The 20,765-nt window shown below is 31.9% G+C and overlaps 2 protein-coding genes across 2 annotated transcripts; one reads left to right on the top strand and one right to left on the bottom strand.

Annotated features, from left to right (window-relative positions):
- The first annotated feature begins 3,091 nt into the window (after positions 1 to 3,091).
- On the top strand, positions 3,092 to 4,673 carry LOC18105834 (uncharacterized). The gene has a single exon (XM_006374458.3). The coding sequence runs from the start codon at positions 3,454 to 3,456 to the stop codon at positions 4,402 to 4,404; it is 951 nt and encodes a 316-aa protein (XP_006374520.1). The 5' UTR covers positions 3,092 to 3,453; the 3' UTR covers positions 4,405 to 4,673.
- A 6,879-nt stretch (positions 4,674 to 11,552) lies between these two features.
- LOC7457738 (1-deoxy-D-xylulose 5-phosphate reductoisomerase, chloroplastic) lies at positions 11,553 to 16,197 on the bottom strand. Its single transcript, XM_002321563.4, has 12 exons — positions 15,924 to 16,197; positions 15,428 to 15,606; positions 14,880 to 14,966; positions 14,581 to 14,706; positions 14,434 to 14,496; positions 13,967 to 14,116; positions 13,700 to 13,767; positions 13,207 to 13,318; positions 12,989 to 13,093; positions 12,700 to 12,821; positions 12,236 to 12,382; positions 11,553 to 11,942 (listed from the first exon to the last, which is right to left on the bottom strand). Exons 1-12 carry the CDS (start codon positions 16,009 to 16,011, stop codon positions 11,774 to 11,776), a joined length of 1,416 nt encoding a protein of 471 aa, XP_002321599.3. The 5' UTR covers positions 16,012 to 16,197; the 3' UTR covers positions 11,553 to 11,773.
- Positions 16,198 to 20,765: the final 4,568 nt, after the last annotated feature.

The following is a 20,765-nucleotide window of genomic DNA, read 5'->3' as shown; positions in this document are numbered from 1 at the left end:
AGCAAATACGGTGGGATTTTAGCTGAGAAACGTGTGAGGCCTGTAAGCTATACAGGTGTTAAGCACCATCACTTGGCTGAGTGCGATGGATATCCTCCAAATCAGTGGCGGTCACCGTCCTTCTTTAGTTATAGGTTGTAGCATCACCATAGAAAAAAAGAAAAAGAAAAACTCACCAATAATAATCTCCGTGGGAAAATCATTAAATTGACAATATTTCCTTTTTAATGATATCATATCTCATCTGGCTTGTCTACCTTGTAATGGGATGTTTAAGAGGGAGATAATTATAATTTTTTAAAATATTTTTTATCTAGAAATATATTAAAAAAAATATATTTTATATGATATCAAATGCCAAGTAATCAAGTGCCAAGTATATATATACTTGGCACTTGATTACTTGGCATTTGATATCATATAAAATATATTTTTTTAATTTTTTATAATTAGTTAATTAATTATACATAACACTTCTTGTCAAGTTATTTAGTTAATTTATTTGAAGAGTTGCCTTTTAAATTCTACATCATATTGTTTTAAAAAAATATGCTTTTAAATTTCACTAACACATTAATCTGAAAAAATATTATTTTTTTTTATAGATATCAGTTTAATATTGACAAAGATCAATTAGAAAATAATCTCTTCTTTTCCTATTTTTTTCCTATAAATTCTATATTTATATTTATCAAAAATAAAACAAAAATTTCTAAAAAAATTATAGAAATTATTATTTATAAGTTTAAGTTTCATTATATCCTAAAATTATATTATTTTAACTCTGCAACAAAAATATAATAAGTACAATTAATATCTTAAAAATAATGTTATCCAAATCTCAAAATCTATTAGCTATACACCGCCACATAACATCTCCATCACTAGCCGCATTGACAAGAAAAAAAGAAGACAAATACTTCGATATCTGATGAAAGAGGATGACAGTACCAATGGACACAATTATCATAACAAGATTTTTCCATTCATGTTCTTCATTTTTAATAATTTGTAAGTTGCGTGATAGGAAAGATGGACGCATCTTGGTGATTTTAAGTTCGAGCTACAAAGTACTGGATGTAAAAACAAAGTACAGTATTAAGAACAATTAGAACAGGGCAAATTACCATAATTTTAATTTATTGACGAAATTTTCTGTAAGGATTTATATTATTATTCTGTCGGCAATAAATTTACTAATAGTTTCATAGACATAAATGTTTTATTGATAAAATCATTGTCAATAATTTTTGATACATCGGTGAGTTCATTAGTAATACAATTATTGATGGATTTAATTACTGATGGAAAAAGCGCATTAAGAAAAAAAATTTATCCTCTTTATTTTATCAGTATTTTTCTTGGGAAGTTTGCTATATAATCGATAAAAATACCGTATGCAATTTTGTTGGTGATTAAACATTGACGCAATGACATTTACAGTAATTCTTTTCCAACTCTCTGGAATATATTGACGGACTTAATCCGTCGGTAATACTGTCAATAATAAATTAAAAATATTTCAAAAAAATCTATTTAACAGAACTAAAAAATAAACAGCAACTACAAATAAATAAATCAACTAAAAAATATTTTCACCTAACTTCGAAAACCTATTCCAGAACCCATAATCCAGCAACAAATAAATTAATTTAATTGAGATTAATCAACAAAATTGAAAAAGAAATCCAACAAAATTGATCTCATATGAAAAAAAATCCTACAACAACATTCATACAATTATATTAAGAACAAAAAAATTTTAAAATAAAAAAACAAATATAATGCAAAAAAAAAAAAACATAAAAAAAGAGAAGAAAAAAGAAAAATCTTACCTTAATTTAATTGCGAGTGAAGCTAAGAAGAGAAAAGAAAAAATAAATTCATAAAGTATGTTAATTAAAAAAAAAACTAAGAAGAAAAAAGGAGAAGATATCCTCGCACTTGGAGGAAAAGAGAAGAGAGAAAGAAAGGGACATTTATGTTTTGTATAGAAGAAGAAGAAGAGGCGTGTCTGTTATAAAATAAGAGATTCTAGTCTTTTTATTAAGGCTTTTTATGATGGTTTTACCAATGGATAAATAAATATTAATATTTTTAATCATTTTATCGGTGATCCTGTCAGTATTATTTAATTTAAAATTTTAATTTAATTAAAAATTTTCAGAAACCCCTCAAAAATCACCGATGACTTTTTAATTCGGTGGTGATTCTATTTGTAAAATTTAATTTAAATTTTCAATCTAATCTAAAATTTTCAGAAATCCTTTAAATATCACCAACAACTTTTCAATCCGTCGATGATTTTATATGTAAAGAACAGTAATTAACAATGCAATTGAGAAGTGAACAGTTCTAAAGCTTTCTGAAAAATACCGACGGAACTAATCCGTCGGTGATTTCGTATGTAATTGACAATATGAACAATGCAATTGAAAAGTGAACAGTTCTAAAGTTCTCTGCAATATATCGACAGGATTAATCTGTTAGTGATACCCCCTCTAATTAACACAATGAATAATGTCAAAGAGAAGAAAACAATTTACTGATGGGTTTACGAATTGATTTTATTGACGATATTTAATATCGTCGGTAATGTCGTCTATATAAATGATATGTCATCGTATTTTTTGTTTTAATTTCTTCTTTTCCCACTATAATTCTCTCGGTATATACAAGATAATAGTTCTGTCGGTGTTTACCGACGGATATAGCGAGAGAATATTTTGTTGGTAAAATTCACTGCAATCTATCGACATAAACATTTTATTAGTATTTTTATTTGTATTTATGAATTTTCTGGTAGTGACACCCCCAAAATCACAGAAATTAATGGCCAACCCAAACTAATTACAATTAATAGCAAAAAAGCATCAAGTAACTGCAATGTTGGAGGCCAAATATTGTTCTAGATTAAAAATGAGAGAGAGAGAGAGATTAAGGAAAAGTTTGGAATCAAATGAAACATGTGTGAATCCTTATACTCTTCCACGTAAAGACGAAGACTCAGGTACCGTGTGAATCAAGAAAAGTTGTTCTCTAGAAGAGGAGAGAGAGAGAGAGAGCGGGGGGTAAACAAGAACATGGAGCCTTAAGGACAAAAAAAAAGGTGGACATTTTAGATAGCTAAGTTAATCCAGTTTTACTAAATATATGTGTCAGCCCATACCTCACCTTCTCAGAAATCGCACCAATCACAACCTATACAGCACAACAGGCCGCCTCTATCGTTATAAAGTGCGTATTCCTCTTCCTCTCCTTTTCTCCCATCCAAAGGACTCCCCTTGATTTTCACTTTCACGAAGACACAACCAACCACTCTTGTTTTATCATCCCAAAATCTCCCACTTGCTCTCTCCCCATCTCTCTTGATCAGAACTAAAGAAACCCAGCTCCAGAACACAGGGAAATTATAATTCCTCCCCGTCAAATTTAAGCAAATATAGCTCCAAAATGCAAGCAAGAAGTCCTCTAATCACCCTCTCTCCAAGCTCTCCAAGCTTCAACTCTTATTCTTCAAGCAAGCTAGCAGAAATTGCAGCAAGAGTCGTCCTGGAATTCACTAGCGAATCAGACCAACCAGAGGACTCTAACAACAACATTTTCTCTTGGCGAGTGCATGAAGGGGAAGAAAACAACCACCCCCAGAACGACAGCGAATTGGGCGAAAACGACCACGAGGAGGAGGAGGAGGAGGATGACGACGACTTCGAGTTTGCAGTTCTAAGTAAGCCAGAACCACAATTCTCTCCAATTTCAGCTGATGATATCTTTTACAACGGCCAAATCAGACCCTTCTATCCCTTATTTAACACCAAGTTACTCTTAGACGACCAAGATTCCCTACCCAAATCCAAGACTGCAACCAACACTCAGGATAACAAGAAACCAAATAGATTACCCCTCAAGAAGCTCTTCTTCGAGGACCGTGAAACGTTTTCTTGTTCTTCATCGGAAGCTGACGATATAGACAGTGCAGAACCTGGGACTTACTGTGTGTGGACAGCAAAGAAGGAAGAGGGATCTCTAGGGAGCTGCAAGAAGAGCAGCTCTACCGGGTCTAATTCAAAGAGATGGAAGTTTAAAGACTTGCTGCACAGGAGCAATAGCGATGGTAAAGACACTTTTGTGTTCTTGACGCCTAATAACAAGAAGAGTGGCGGCCATAAGAGATTTGGTAGTGATGATCATGACGGTAAAAATAATAATAAAAATATTAATAAAGGGAGTACAGAGAAAAGGAAAGAAGTGAAGGGAGCCGGAGGTTTATTTGAACTTCAACAACAGTTCTATGTGAAGGGTAAAGAAGGTGATAAACGCCGGTCGTATTTGCCTTACCGGCCAGATTTGGTGGGTTTTATGTCTAACGTTAAAGGGGTGGGCAGGAATATTCATCCATTTTGAGTCATCCATTTTGAGAGATGGAGGGTTTTTTTTTTTTTTTTTCTTCAAAACAAAAAGTTTTGGGTGTATTTATTGTAATGATTTTATTAATTTTTTGGGGTTTTTTTATTAGCGAATTATGATTTCTAGTATAGCAATGAGGGATTTCAATTTTGTGTACATACAATTAAGGTGTTGTGATATCTTTCTTGTATATATTCAATTCAATCGTTTTTATTTGTTTGATATTATTGAAAGCTCACTCCAATTAAGAGCAATTCAAATTCGAATTAGGGTTTTTACATTTTCATTTATGTTCTTGTTTTTTGTGTAGTTCTAAATAGAAGTCAATGGGATTGTATTTCAAGTGGGATAACTTTTTGAAAAGTACTAAGGGTCGGCTCCCACCCCTTGTCAAATAAGAGCTAATTAACATTAAAAAGAAAAAAAAAGTTAAAGATGTTTTAGGAAAAAATGATTTTTTTTTTTTATATTTTTGTTTTAAAATAATTTATTAGATGTTTTTAAATTGTTTAAAGTACTTATATCAAAAACATATATTTTCAAATAAAAATTACTTTGAAACCTAACAAAAATTATACATTTTCCCATCTTCCGGCAAGCGGAATCATAGCATGTGGGTAGAATTTCTCTATAGTATTTTCCCATCTTCCGGCAACTGGGATCATAGCTTGTAGGTAGAATTTCTCTATAGTATTTTCCCATCTTCTGGCAACTAGGATCATAGTCTATAGGTAGAATATTTCTATAGTCAAAATTGATATGTTGCTGAATTTAGAAAATTATATCTCACACGGTATAGATGCCATACCTAATTTAGGTGTGCTACTTAATTTTCATGGGTGAACAAGACCAAACTGCGTTTACCAACAAGGAAGAAGGTTCACGAGGGCAGCCATTTATGCACGCACCATTCACATTATAATGCGGAAAGCCTTAATTAGCTAGGCTGGCCTGTTGCAAGTTAGTTTCCACCCACAATTTTTTATTGTTTTATGGTATTGTAGTGCCGAACATTTGACCATTGATCCACATGATCATGATTTTGTTTATTTTTCAATATTGTAATAATATTGGCAGGATGAAATATCATAATTCTTGTCACGGTCTAAGGTTGGTGTGTTGTTTTCCTCTGTTCCAGCGTTCATGCATCCTAAATCTTAATTCTAGAAGGGGTGATTTAATCTGAGAAATCAAGTTTTATATTCATATATATATATATATATATATATATATATATATATATATATATAGTTCTGTTTCATTTGAATCGTTTCACCTACAATTTAAAAAAATAATTCAAGATAATTCAAGATATGTGAATGGGTAAACAGGAGGAAGAGTTCAAGACAAGCGTTTGTCCGTGCTCACCGTTTTGAGTGGCCATTTGGCTTGTTGAGTGGGAGCATGATTTATCCAATTAATCATTGTTTAATCAAGTGGATTTATTTGTTTATAATTAACTAGCCCTCAGCTAAATGTATTATATATATAAGAGCTGAAAATCCATTAATTAAAGGATTCCTTGCCAGACAAAATTAGGTATCTGACTTCATAATTAATATTAAAAAAAAAAAAAAGTTTCTTGCATTGCAAGTATTTTATACAAACGCGAGACAATTAGCTGATAATTTTAAGGATTAGATGGAAGGAAAAAAGCTTAAGAAGACTTTGTAGAAGGGCAAGCACACACTTAGGTCATAATAATATTTTACTCGAGTGTCTAACTGATACAAATTATATCATTTTTTTTCGAATTTATTCAAAGGCTTACAGCATCGCGCAAAATCTAAAGGTTTTTCAAAGTCAAAATCTATTAAGAATCATAGCTTCCCTGTTTATTTATTTCTGTTTTTATTTAGGGTTTTGATTATTTCTGGATTTAAGGATGATTTGTTGCTAATTATCTATTTCTCTCGTGTGTTAAGGGAAAAAAAAAGCTATTTAAATTATTTTTAGACTCTTAGCTGTTTATCATTGAATTGAGAAATTACAAACCTGATTTTCTTCCAATAACTTTACAATGCAGTTGTTTTTTTTAGTTTTTCTTAGAATTAAATACCTTATATCTTGTTAACCCTCTCCACCACAGCATCACATAATTATAAGTTGGAGATCTCGTTAATTCCTAAGCTGCTTTCATATTAGAGCACAACATGATTATAAGTTGACATTTGGCAGTCGCATTCCCAAGCTGCTTTCATATTAGATTTATCTGGTTAATGTGATGGGAAATGGAGTGGAAGCAGGCAAGAAGGAGCTGGAAAGATGCAGTACTGTTATAGCATCACCAAGAAAGTTTGCACCAGTAAATCCAGATAATGGTTTAATTTAGAGGCATCTTGATTAATAATCTGGTAGGTAATCTCATGTCAAAAGTTAAAAATCCAACTGGGGTTTGCAATTTGCAAGTGCTGAGCAGGTTTGACGATGCAGGTATGAAATGAAAGGAACCCAACACCTCACTGACAGCAATATTTTGTGTCCCCCAGATTGGGCCTCCCATGCATGGTGCCGAAAGCTCTTGGTCTTGGTCTTCAGCCTTTTGTCATATCGTAGTAGTCTCAATGTCAATCCCACTGTTCATGCTTCCAATAAACCTAGGAAAATGTGTAAAGTGAAAAGGAGAAGCTCACCCTCTCATCCTGCGGGTATAGTGGGAGCTGATGAAATGTGAAGATTTTGTCGAGAAGAAAAGGGAAATGAAGCAAGGATTTAGTCAAAACCTGAACTGGAAACTGGTAGAAAATCTAGAAACTAAAATCAGAGCTATCATATAGAATTTTTAGAGTTTTGCGTAGACAAATGACCCCAGAGCATGGAGAGGTGCGTTTCCTGCAAGTGCCACCATAATTCCACTCTATCTGCATAACCAAGAATCAGAAAAGGATCAATCAGCATGAGAATAACAATTAGAAAAAGCTAAACAGAAGGTGATTGTGGTGAGCTTTGCTTTGTACCAATTAGCTATTCTGCCAGCCCCATAAAGAATTTTCACAACCTCCCTTTTATCTCTGTTCGAGCATACGATGCCAAAGCCTGTAACTTACTGGCACCCAAAGGTATCTAATATTTCTTGGGTACCTATCCAAATCAGCTTTGAGACCAGCCATAACTTCCACATCACCTCCACTGTACTGAAGAACCTCTTTTCCATTTACAGCTTTTGCCTTGTTTCTTATTTTTTTCTCAATCTCGTAATATCTGAAAACAGGGCAGCAGACCTCTCTTCTCCTGAAGGGGCAATAGGGCAAAGCTGCTCTCACAAGTGCGAAATGAAAGAAAATCAATCTCATATTATCCAAAATGCTTAGGTGCATATATTCTCTGGGTCATTGTCTGTATTGCAACTCTGCCATTATCAACAATGTGCATGTACATATTTTCTGGGTCATTGTCTGTATTGCAACTCTGCCATTGTCAATTATTCTCCTTACAGTATTCTGAAGAATATAGTTTGTATAAATGATTCCTGTAAACTTATACATGATTAGATATTCATCCCTTTGAGCTGGATTCCCAATGAATAGCTGGCCATGCTCACACAAACCCCACGCTCTGATTGCACCTTCCTCAGAAAAATGGCAGGGTGTCTGTTTCCGCGTGAATAGGGCTAAAGGATCGCAATGATTTGGATAACTCAATTCCAATTCGTGGGAAAAGACACATCTTAGTACTAAGTCATTGGTTTCATACCTAATGGTTGGATCTGCACTTGTCTTTGTACTGTCCTTTCCTCAAAATGTTCAAATATATCACTACCCTGTACACACTCAATCAATTATGAAGAAGTAAAGCAACTCACTTTTAGAAGGTAGATCTAATAGATATGAAGCATATATGCATTATATTGGTTTTACTTCAAATTGACTATGATTTATCAAAGAGCATAATCCCTAGGAATGATCCTCCTGGACCCTGTGACATGAGATATTGTTTTCTTCTCCCTTGGTGCATTGGTTATAGCCCTAAATAAAAAAATGAATCGATGCTTTGTAGCTAGAAAGACAGAGGTAGAGCTGGATGGAGACTACAAAACAAAAAAATGGGTAAAACATCCGTATTTAATGGTCTGTTTATTGAAATGATACATGATTCGTCCTGTTTTTTTAGTGCAGGCATTCATTGCACGTTTTTCTCTGGTTTATTTTATAACCCGATAATAGTTAATTTTTAAAGTATTTTTTATTTGAAAATATATTAAAATAATATTTTTTTAGTTTTTTAAAATTATTTTTAAAATCAACCCATTAAAACAACATAAAAAAATAATTTAAATAAATATTTTTTTAATTTTTTACAAAAATATTTTTTAACAACAAAAACAGAGAGGGTAAGTAGCAGCCAGCAACTATTAGAAGTGATATGAATCCCCTGCTAGCAAACAAAACAGAAACGGCTTGAAGAAATAACCAAGAAGGCACTGATCAACGTGATTGAGAAAAAGTGATCAATCCCAAAAAGAATTAGATGCACCGACAACGTGTCTTCGTTCTTTAGAATAATTTCTAAATTCATAGTATATGTCAGTCATGGTTATATCACTTGTATAATAAAATTAAAGAACAGATTGCCTTAGATTATTACTTTTTTGTTGGGTTTATAGCCCGAGGCATTATTAAAAAGGAGAGTAAATTATAGATTAATTTCTCTAATTTTGCAAAATGAATTAAACATTTCATCTAGTTTTAAAAACTAATTAATCAACCCCTTGATTAGTTTTCACTATACTTAATTTGATATTAATTTGTTACAAAAGGAGTTTCTTTTTTCATCAATCTTTCCAGATAAGTTAATCTTTGTGTTTCCGGCTTAAGCAATAGTTTTGAAACCCGGCCCGGCCTAGTAGGTCGACCCAGAACCGGGCTAACTCGGGGCTGGAACCGGGCCGGGTTTAAAAAAACATAGAGAAAGTAAAAACCTGGGGTGACCCCGGCTGATCTAGCAGGTTGATCCAGTAAAACCCAGTCAAAAACTCGGTTGCAACCCAGATAAATACTATTTAACTTCAAAACACAATTAAAAAATGGGATTAACGATCCAACACTTCCCCAAATCTCAAATCAATAAAATAAAATAATACACAAAATTAAAAAAATTCAGAATAAAAAAATGCTAAAAGGATAATATTGTCAAATATGTTGAATTTTAAAATATTAATGAATAAATCAAATAAATAAAGCCATCTTACAATTGTTCTGACTAACTAAACAACACATGGATGGACTATCGGAGAAGCTTAAAAGGGTATTGTTGGGGACACTCTAGAAGAAGCATATGCAAGAACAGAAATCAAAACAAAGGAGTTAAAAACTTTAATTAGAATAAAACTAGTTATATAGCACGTGTTATGTTGCGGGCTTTGCTAAATTGTTCGTAACATAAAAAAATTGTTAAGGCTACACGCAAATGTTTTCAAAGTAATAAGAAAATTCTAAAACTTTATTCATTGATTTTACTATATTCAATAAACTCGATTAATTTAATAATATAATAAAAAATAAAAAATTAACAATACACAAAGTGAACAAAAAAATTGACTATAATTAATAATAAAAATAAATTGCTCATATTATACCCAAGAGGAAAAGAAAGAAAAATATGTTGGAGGCTCATCATTACTCTGCTATGGACATCGATCCACAACCAAAAAAAGCTAATGAATACGGCTCAAGTGCTACTGTAAAAAGCTGTACGATAGCACCAAAAAAGGTTGTATACGCAGTCAAAGTAGTGACTTAAAAATCAAAGAGAAAAAAATACCATGAAGTGAACATCTCATGCCTATATTTAATCAATTAATTTAATTTACTTTAAAAACAATTTTTTTTTTTAAAAAATATAAATTTAATAAAGAAAAAAAAACCCACGATAACCTGTGTTATTTTCAAAATTACTGATAAATCCCATAGAAAACAAATAAAAAAAACAAAGCTCAATCTCGAATTAAATAAATGCTAAAGGATGAAGCTAAAAAAAATATAAATCCAAGTGGACCTTATAAAGTTGAGTTTATCTCTTAAACTCACAATTCGTTAAATCTTAGACATGAGCTCAATTAAGAAAATCAACACTCAACCAATTTAATGTTAAAAGATAAAATAAAAAAAAATTCAATTTAAAAAAGATTTCAAGAAAATAAAAATAACAATTAAAAGAATAAAAACTATATCTAACAAATAAAAAAATTGAGGAAGATGAAATTGAAAAAAAATATTTTTATAAATTAAGACAAGGAGGATAAAGAAAAAAGAAAAAGAAAAAAAGAAAGTCATCGGCTCCAGCACATTTATTCACAATGATCTCGAATTCTAACTCGATCCCTTCATCACTCGTATCATCATCCTCTTAACTCAATTAATAATAATAGAGTAATATAATAGAAAGCTAAAAGGAGGTTTCTTGTATTGTAATGACAGTGAGTGTGAAAGAGTTACAGACAATTTCATTGGGGAAACTGAAACCTATTAATTAAGATTTCTTCTTCTTCTTTTACAACGGAACGGTTTAATTTATTTATTTTTTGTAAATTAAATGAACATAAATACTTTACTTAATTTTACATATAAAAAAAGGGTGAAGTTATCATCATAGCCGTCACCATGAAGATTGGGACGTGTCAAATGTGTTGGAAACCGAAACCGAAAACGTGGATGATCTCTTGGTGTGCTTGTTTAGGTTATGGTGAGAATTTTTTTTAATTAAAATACCATTTATTTTAAACAAATATATCTACCAATACAACTGTGTTACAACGGGATTAATGGTGAATCAATCGTGTTAAGTTGTGGATGAACAAGGCACTTGACATTCAAAGCATATAACTTCGACTTGGGACCCATAATTTGCTGGTTTACATGGACGTAGGTTTATGTGAACATGGAAATAGACTCACCTGGAAACTAATTTACGTTAAACCAAGAGCCTTAATTACAAGATTACAAAGCTTCATAGTGAAGAAGCCCAACAGCTAGACTTGGAAAACGATGCCAGCCAGCCCAAGATCTTTGGAAGGGAATACAAGCAATGCCTGTCATGGTTTTATTTTCGAGAGAAGGTTGTGTGAGACCATAAAGAGATCTTTATTTTTTCCTCTCTTAAGTGCAAAATGCATTTTTTATCCTCGTTTCCGTGGGAAATTCAGGCCGTAACTTTCAAGATCCTTTCAAGGATGCAAGGAATGCATTTATACGATCAGCATGTATTTAACGGGGAACATATTCTGGTTGCCTATTTCAATATTCATGTCATACGTCTAATCAATTCTCTCCCAAACCCAAGTAAGGATGCCAGTTTTGGCAGGAATACAGCATGTCTTGCCAGCCCCAAAATTAGACGCTTCCTCATCATGGCATTGGCATGCCGGCAATCAAGCAAGAACAGGACTTGGACCGGAAGAGTGTTGCAAGCTAGCAGCAAATTCTCGCGCCCACAAGTCATAATGTATAATTTCCTCCAGAGAGGGTGAGGCCACAAATTCTGCTTGGTGCTTATCACATGTTAGCTCCACAACCTTGAAAATGTCAAGATAGCTTATCCTGAAAAGAAAAACAGGTAAACTATTTGTTAGCTAAGGACTCAAAAACCCAGAAGGGGGAAACCTAATGCATCGACTGACATAGTGCAGCTTCTTACAATCACTGCTACTGTATTTATGACATTTTCTGGGCGACTCACACCACTATTTACCATAAAAATAGCTAAGACAATTAACTGTTTATAAGATTTTTGAACCTCCTGAAAATAGCTATGCAGTGAAATGGTGCTGCTACAAGCTGTTGTTATCATCAGCATATTTTAGATTAAAGGAATAAATAACATGAATACATACTTTTCATCAATGAACATTTCTACAGCTTTCTCGTTAGCAGCACTGAGGACTCCTGTCATGGTGCCTCCAGCCCGTCCAGCAGTATAGGCAAGATCCATAGATGGGTATTTTACATTGTCGGGAGCTTTAAAAGTTAGTGATCCAAGCCTGCATCATCCATTTAATTTAATATTAAATAAAAATAATAATAATTATAAAAAAGGAGTAGTCGGCGTGTGCTTCTAGACCGATATCAAATTCCATTGTCTATCACTTCGGCTCAGCTAGAATGTAAAGGCATACAGCTTATGCAATCATGTCTGGGAAGAGACTGAATCACAAAAGACTTATTGTTGACGTCGTCATTGAGAAGTTTCATATATTGGATTGGCTATCACATCCAAAAAACAAAAAGAAAGAAGAAAACAAAGAAAAGAAAAGGAAGTGTTAAAACTATAGTTTGAAAAAGAAAAAAGGCTACTAACTTGCAAAGATCAAGGCGAGGCCAAGTAATTTCAGAACAGTAAACTCTCTCTGGCCATGACAAGGTGTAAAGGATAGGCAAGCGCATATCAGGCCACCCCAATTGTGCAAGAACAGATGAATCCTGTGAAGAAACAGATGGCAATGCAAAGATGAGGAAAGAACAAGTTTGCATATGTCCAGTATATATTCCAAAGCCTCTAGAAATTTTAAATGGGCAATTGAGCCTCTGCCAGAAAGTGCAATAAGTTAGGGGAAGCCAGCTAACAAGAAAAAGTTCTAGAGTCAGACCTGTGTTTCAATCATTGAATGTATTATAGACTGTGGATGAATTACGATATCAATATTATCATAATCGGCTCCAAACAAATAGTGGGCTTCAATGACTTCTAAACCCTGTCAAAACAAAAATAAATAAATAACTGCAACCTTTTTACCCATATTCCAGAAATATATCCATACATAAATGGTGATTGCAATTCAGAATCAAGAAGGTAACACAAACAAACCTTGTTGAAAAGGGTAGCAGAGTCTACAGTAATCTTTTTACCCATACTCCAGTTGGGATGCTTCAAAGCATCAGCTACTTTAACTTCTTTCAATTTTTCAACAGGCCAATCCCTGTGATCACCAAGGAAATGACCAAATAGTTAAACCCAGCTTCATATAATTTTACACGGTTTAAGATGAAGCTGCAACATCCAGAATATTGGTTAATGAGATGTCTGTACTGACAATATGATGATGTCAATTTATTAATTTAAGTCACCTTCGCAGTTTAAGAGAAAACAGATGTGAAGATAGAGGTGCAAGTAAATCAAGTTAAAGGTTCTGGAGCCCAAGAAAACATGTCTTCAACACTCAAAACTTTTCAAATTACTGAACACATCTATAGTTCTGAAACATAATTAATCAGACAAGATATCCAAGGAAAATACGGAAGCCCCATTTAGATTTCAACTTAAAAACTTGAAGATTGTAGATTAAATTATGATTTCACACCTGAAAGCCCCACCAGAAGCAGTTAAAATGATGCGCCGCAATGCACCCTCAGGCAGGCCCTGAATACACTGAAGAAAGAAGATATCTTTTGAGTTCTATCTAGTTAATATTTATGGAATTGATTATATTCATTAACAGATTGATCAAAGAACATGAAAATGGTATAGATAAGAACTGCCAATTAGGGCTCAAAATATTAGCCGAAGCATTTGAAATCTATATCTAAACAGATAAGCCTTAACTATCAGCATAAATATATTTTCATACCTGAAAAATGGCAGAATGTTCAGAATCAGCTGGAAGAATTTTTACGTTATGTTTGTGAGCAAGAGGGAGGACAAAAGGACCTCCAGCAATTAGTGTCTCTTTATTGGCCAAGCATATGTCTTTTCCTGCTTCTATCGCAGCAACCGTAGGCTGAAAGAGATGAAGAGAGAAACTATGCTAGGTTAGTTTCATGTCAGTAATAATTGACAAACATCGGTTGTCCCCTTAATACTGATATCAAATCCTCAACAACTTGATAATTGATAAAATAGTAAAGAGAACGTCATCTTTAGTGAAAAATATGAAAAGAGGAAAGCACAAAATCACATATTCAAAAACCACTCAACTTTTTTCCTATTTTAAAAGCCCTCGTATGAAATCCTAGCCCGAGAAAGATTTTAGATATTCTGGATTATATGGAGCAAAAAGACTAAATAGAGAATGATCAATCAGAATTGTGGTTACACCTTTAGGCCTGCACAACCTACTATTCCTGTAACTACACTGACAGCATCTGGATGACGAGCAACCTGAAAAGAAGTCAATTGGCAATTAATAACAAGATGAGCTTCACCAGCAAAACAAACCAAGAGAAAGATGTGATGTTATTCTACCTCGATAACTCCTTGCTCCCCAGGAATAATCTCAGGCTTTTCCTCGACATCAGCCAGAGCCTCTTTGAGTTCATCAACTAATGACTCATTTCTAACAGCAACTAGTTGAGGTTTGAATCTCCTCACCTGTACAACCAAAAAAAAGAAAAAAGCGAAAAAGAGAAAAGGCCAGAGAGAGAGAAAAGGCCATCAGTACTAATACTCAATTAAAGAATGGATTGGGAATCACACTGTTCAAAGCACATAATCTGTCAATCAAGGTATTGCAAGTTCTTTACAACATAAAACCGTCTGATTACCTGATCAGCAAGAAGAGTAACATTTGAACCAGCTGCCAGTGCCACGACTGTGAATTTATCTGGATTCTCTGTTACTATGTCCAATGTCTGCGAGATATACAAATGATTGAACATGAAGGGATAGAACTTGTTTACACAGCCTTATATTTTTTTCGATTTGAATAACTAAAAGTAAATATTGGAGAAAAAAAGAAGAAAAATATGAGGAAAAAAAAACAAGACAACGCACATTGAAGAATGATAATTATTCTTGGTTAAGCGATTGACCTAATAAAAAGTGAGGATACCCAACTCCAATAAAGGCTACATTTATCGAAAATCAAATTATCATAAAATGAAAGCTAAGAGCGACCATCCCCTCTTCCTTTAAAGAGAATGTTATCAAGCAGAAACAATAAACCTCCTATCGCGTGAGCTTTTCTGCCTCATTGGCTTATTCTCTTTCAAAATATTCAAAAAACCAGCAGCTAATTAAGTAAGAACCTTAAAGCATAAATGTAATTGCAGTAACTGGGACAGTTTGTTTGATATCCAAATTATATAACTACCTGAGTTCCAATGGAACCAGTAGATCCAACAATTGATATAGGCTTAGGACCATCCCAGGTCTTGCGTCCAGGTTCTGGAAACGCTCTTCCTGGCCAAGCTGGAGGTGGCTGATTCTGATTCTGAACAGAACATTGAATTCTTCTCCCTCGACAATCCTTCCTCTTCAAACCAAGCCTACCTATATTAGGCACCACCAAGAACCAAAGTTTCAAACCTTTTCATTTCTACGACATAAACAATGAAATTGAAATCAAAGTCTTCAACAAAACTATCCGTTGTTAAACTGAAGAGTCGCCCAGAAAGTCGTTTTCATACATAAAGCAAAAGATTCATAATTTTCTCAAATGTTTAACCTTTTCTATGACACCCCAAAAGCAAAATTATCCAACTTTCTTGTTCATTACCTCCTAAAAAACTTTCCAGCTTTTTTTTCCTGGAAACAAAAAGGAAAACCCAGAAAAGTAAAGTGAGAAAAAAGAGTAGAAAAAAAAAAACCTGGAAGCTTAGGTATGTGATTGGATTTAGTAGAATCCAAGAAAGAGATAGCCTTGATTTCAGCTGGAGAAAGAAAATTAAGTGCCATCTTGTCTTAGTTAATACCAGTACTGTCTCTTAATTTTGTGGCTCAAGAATTCAAAATCCAAAGAAATTGAGAGAGAAAGAAGAGAGTAGAAAAATATAATCTTTTTCTTTTTTCTTTAACAAAATTACAAGTAGGAGTCAAGACTAATATAGCCATGGACATAATAGTATGAATAACAAAGCATGCGCACCAAACAAAAAATAACAGTACTAAGCACTACTAATTTAAAGAAAGATATGTGTGGCCAGTGAATTGTGGGGTTTTTTTTATTTGAAATTAATTTTTTTAAAATATTTATGGATCATTTTAACATATTAATATCAAAAATTATTTTTTATAAACAAAAAAATACTTTAAAAAACATTAACAATTATACTTTCAAATACTAATTTTTTTTTTTTAAAAAAAAAATCATCAGCGTTGAACATGAATGAGTGGGGTGGTGGGTGATTAAGGACGAGACAGGAATCAAATCATCCTGTGGAATTTAGTTTAGTTTTGTGGAGTCAGGATCCTGTCCTTCCTTCAGTAATGTTGATACTGTCAGCATTTAACAGTTTTCTTCTTAGGAGTCAACGATAGTTAACACATTCACTGTCCTTAGATCGCTTTCCAAAACTGTGATGCAATAACAGTAACATGCTCCCATAATTTCAACAAATAAGGGTAATATTTATGGATTTTCTTAGTATTTTTATCAACTTTTGAAGATAATATAACAGGCATAATCTTCTTCTTCTTCTTGTTATTTTTTACCTGTTTGAGAGTGTGATTGTATTTGTTTTTCAAAATACCTTTTATGTCGAGATGTATTAAAATAATAATATTTTTTTATCTGTTTAAGAGTGTGGTTGCGATTGTTTTTCAAAATATTTTTTGTGCCAAGATGTATTAAAATAATAATTTTTTTATATATATCGAGATGTTTGTTTGTTCTTCTTCTTTTTTTACATCTGTTTGAGAGTATGGTTGCGTTTGTTTTTCAAAATACTTTTCGTGACGAGATTCATCAAAATAATTTTTTTTATTTTTTTAAAATTATTTTTAAAATCAGCGCATCAAAACGATTCAAAACATATAAAAAAATTAATTTTTTTTAAAAAAATGGTTTGGTAACAACGTTTTACTCTTTTTATTTATTCAAGTTTGAGTGGGAATCTATTCTTAGTGTTTTATGTATCAAGAACAAATTTATCTTCTTAAAATTTAAAAATTTCCCATTTATCTTTTCTTTTCTCTGCAATTCACTATATTAAAAACTCAATAATATTTCATAGTATAAGGGCCATTTTCATTTCCCAAAACTGTGTCCATGAATTTATGTACCTACGAATATAAAAAGGCCATTTCCGTTTTCCAATGGACTACTGTGTGTTGTGAATTCGAGCACCTATCCTGCCTCGGAGTGCTATAATAGCTGGAGTTCTAATAAATAGTAGGTGGAAGGAAAACAACTATACGTATATTAAGTTTTTTTTCTTATATTTATATTTATATTTATATTTTATTTATTATTTATTATTTATTTATGAGGTTTCTATTATTCAAATAAATAAAATAATAATATAATATTTAAAGTGTATATATAAAAATATATATATAGATTTTAAATAATAAAATTATAAATTTTATATACATATATATATATATATATTAAGTTAATTTTGAAATATGAATATATTATATTAGATTAAGAAAATACAAAATTTCTACATATGCATTATATATCTCAATAGATTTGAGTCAAATTGGGGTAAGGTTTAAAAATAAAAATATTTATACTCTATTCATTGCTTATCAAGTAATATAATTATCCAAAAAAATACTCATTCGAGTTGGTTTAAATTAATATTTTTTGAGTTTGAATTAAATTATCATTCCTATTAAATATATGCAATTTATTTTTTTGAATTTATTAATGCTTCATTAGTCTTGTTTGGTTTTTATACAGAGGTATCTTGTGGGTTTTTGATGGGGGAAGAGATGAAATCCCTATTTTCTGTGCTGGGACGTCGGCAGGATATAAAATCAACATCAAAGGACATTCATGCATATATAGCTACAAATCAAGAACATGAATCGTGCTAATTTATGCAGCCAGCAAATGAAATCCCTATTTACTGTGCCGGGACAGCAGGAAGTGGCATATATTGATGTGTTAGAACTATACATATAAAGGTATCTTGAGTTTATATGAAGTTAAGATCCTTCCTCTCCTGAGGTTTTTGCCTCTTGTCTGCATCATAAAATATTTACACTTAATTTCATCTATTTGTTATTTTTTTAATTAATATAAATGTTTAAGTTACGTTATGTGTACCTCGATTAATTTTATAAATCTTAAAATTAATATTTTCAATAACCTTTTATAAGACTGATAATTTTTTAAAAGGTAAATTTCAAAATCTTATCAAGATAAGATGGTAAAAACTTTAGATATCTTGAAGCGAGGAAAAATTGGATGCAAATTTACCTGCAAGTTCCTTATCTGTCCTCTTTGCTGTTAAAAGCATCTTTTCCTTATTAAACCAGTGATGGTGGATTAATAAAAAATAAAAATCTAGCAGTTCGGAACAAGCTATATACCCTAGCTGTTCAGGCTAAACCCAGGCGGATAGCCATCCTAGCCTGACACCCTCCAAGCACAAGAGGCTGGTCAGTGGCACCATGTTTTTAGGGCATCGACCCAATACCTTGCCCGAACACACACCTTAAAGTATAGTATATTTTGAGCTCTGAGAAGTCAGATTAGTTGTCTGCCACCACTCACCGGTAAACGCCGGCTCACCTTCAAACCATTCATTGGTGTTCGAGGCACACACCAATTTGTTTTTATACAAATTAGAAGCGCTGATCTCTCCATCAATATCAAGTCTAAGAGAAAAACCCACATTCAAACCCAGATACCTTTATCCCAAGAAGCAGTCATGGAATGCTTCATCTAATCCTAAATTAAGTTTTCACCACATGATCAACCAACATGCTTTTATATATATATATATATATATATATATATATATATATATATATATATATATATATATATTCCTCTTTCTATTTTATGTTCCATCGGACAAAATAGGGAGCTGAAATGTTTAATATGTTAGGGTTGAAATATTAAAAGGGTAGAGTATCTTTTAATCCCTTTATTTTGCCAAACGTTTCAAATAATTAAAACTTCGTGCGGTAATAGCAACCTCGTTCTTTAATGTTTAATTCTGGACACGAGTTTTTAACTATTATTTCAGTAACAAAATTCATAGCAACCTAATCTGATAATATTTAATACCCAGTGTTGTATAATACAAAAACTCAAGATAAAATAATATTTAATTAATAGGGCAATTTTAATTTAAAGAATCAGCATGAAATATATATAAAGCAAACTAGATGGGGACGGCCATATAATATAAACAAATCACAAGTAACGTGCCACTAAAATCATAACCAGAAGATGGTCGGCCCACTATCACTAATATAATCCAATTTTTAAACTATATTTAATTCCCAACATGAATATCTCTTTTCTTTCACGCTACTATTGAATGCAGAATTATTAAATGAGAAAAAAATCAGATGATTAAAGCTCGATTTAATTATGATTTGGTAGGTACTCCTTAGTTTGTAGAAGAAAAAAACAAAAAAAGCAATGCATTAACAGCCTGTGAGAGCAACCTCTATATATATATATATATATATATATATATATATATATATATATATTCCCACAACAAAACACGAACACGAACATCAAGGCTCATTTGCTATTGCTATGTGAGATGGGATTTACTTCCAAGCATGGAAAAATTATTATGATTATATATATATATATATATATATTTAAAATAATGTTTAGATTTTGAAATGGAGTAAAAAAAAGATATAAAAAACAGGTCATGGTAAACTTGTAATCATGTTAATTAGAATTGGGTTAATCTGGAATATCCGTCAGATCTGCGATCTAGATTATGTTATTAGAATAACCTAATAAAAAAATAAAAAAATTATAAAACCTATTTTTTTTAATAAAAAAATTGTATTAACTTTTTAAACCCCTGATTCGAGTAATTAGAGTTGAAACATCCAATCTAGAAAAATCATGAAATTCAATTTTCACTTAATCAATCATATATATTGAAAGATAAAATTAAAAAATAAATTTCAATTATACAAAAGAATTTTAAAAAATAGCAATTAAAAGAATGGGGATCGAAATTAAAATAAAAAATAAATTTTATATTTAATTAAATGGTGAAATTAAAAAAAAATCAATTTAGTACAAGGAAAATTTTTTTAAAAAAATAATGGGGCTCAAAATTAACATAAAAAATAAAAGAAATGTTGTAATTCAATAGTGAAATTGAAAATAATAATAACTTTTGCAAAAGTGCAAGAAAAAAAACCATAAATCAAAACAACGAGGACCAAATTAAAAAAGATATACCATCAATTTGAATTGAAGAATGAAATAACTTTTACAAAAGGCCAAGACAAAAAATTATAAATCTAAATAATGAGGACTAATTTGAAGAATATAATATTTGATAAATTGGAATTTAAAGATGAAATTAAAAACATATAAAATTTCTTAAAAAAGACCAAGATAAAAATAAAAAATCAAAAAAATAAGTACTGAAGCTGAAATATCAATGACCAAGAGGGTCAAATTATAATTTCTTGGAAAGGAAATAGAGTAGGGGAAAAAAATAAAGGCCACTGAAAACAAATCGGACTACCACCGGAAATATACGTCG

This window comes from Populus trichocarpa, chromosome 15 (assembly GCF_000002775.5).
Source record: "Populus trichocarpa isolate Nisqually-1 chromosome 15, P.trichocarpa_v4.1, whole genome shotgun sequence".
In the NCBI taxonomy this organism is placed as follows: Eukaryota; Viridiplantae; Streptophyta; class Magnoliopsida; order Malpighiales; family Salicaceae; genus Populus; species Populus trichocarpa.
The sequence above is the reverse complement of the archived record's forward strand: the minus strand, read 5'-3'. Positions and strand labels throughout refer to the sequence as shown.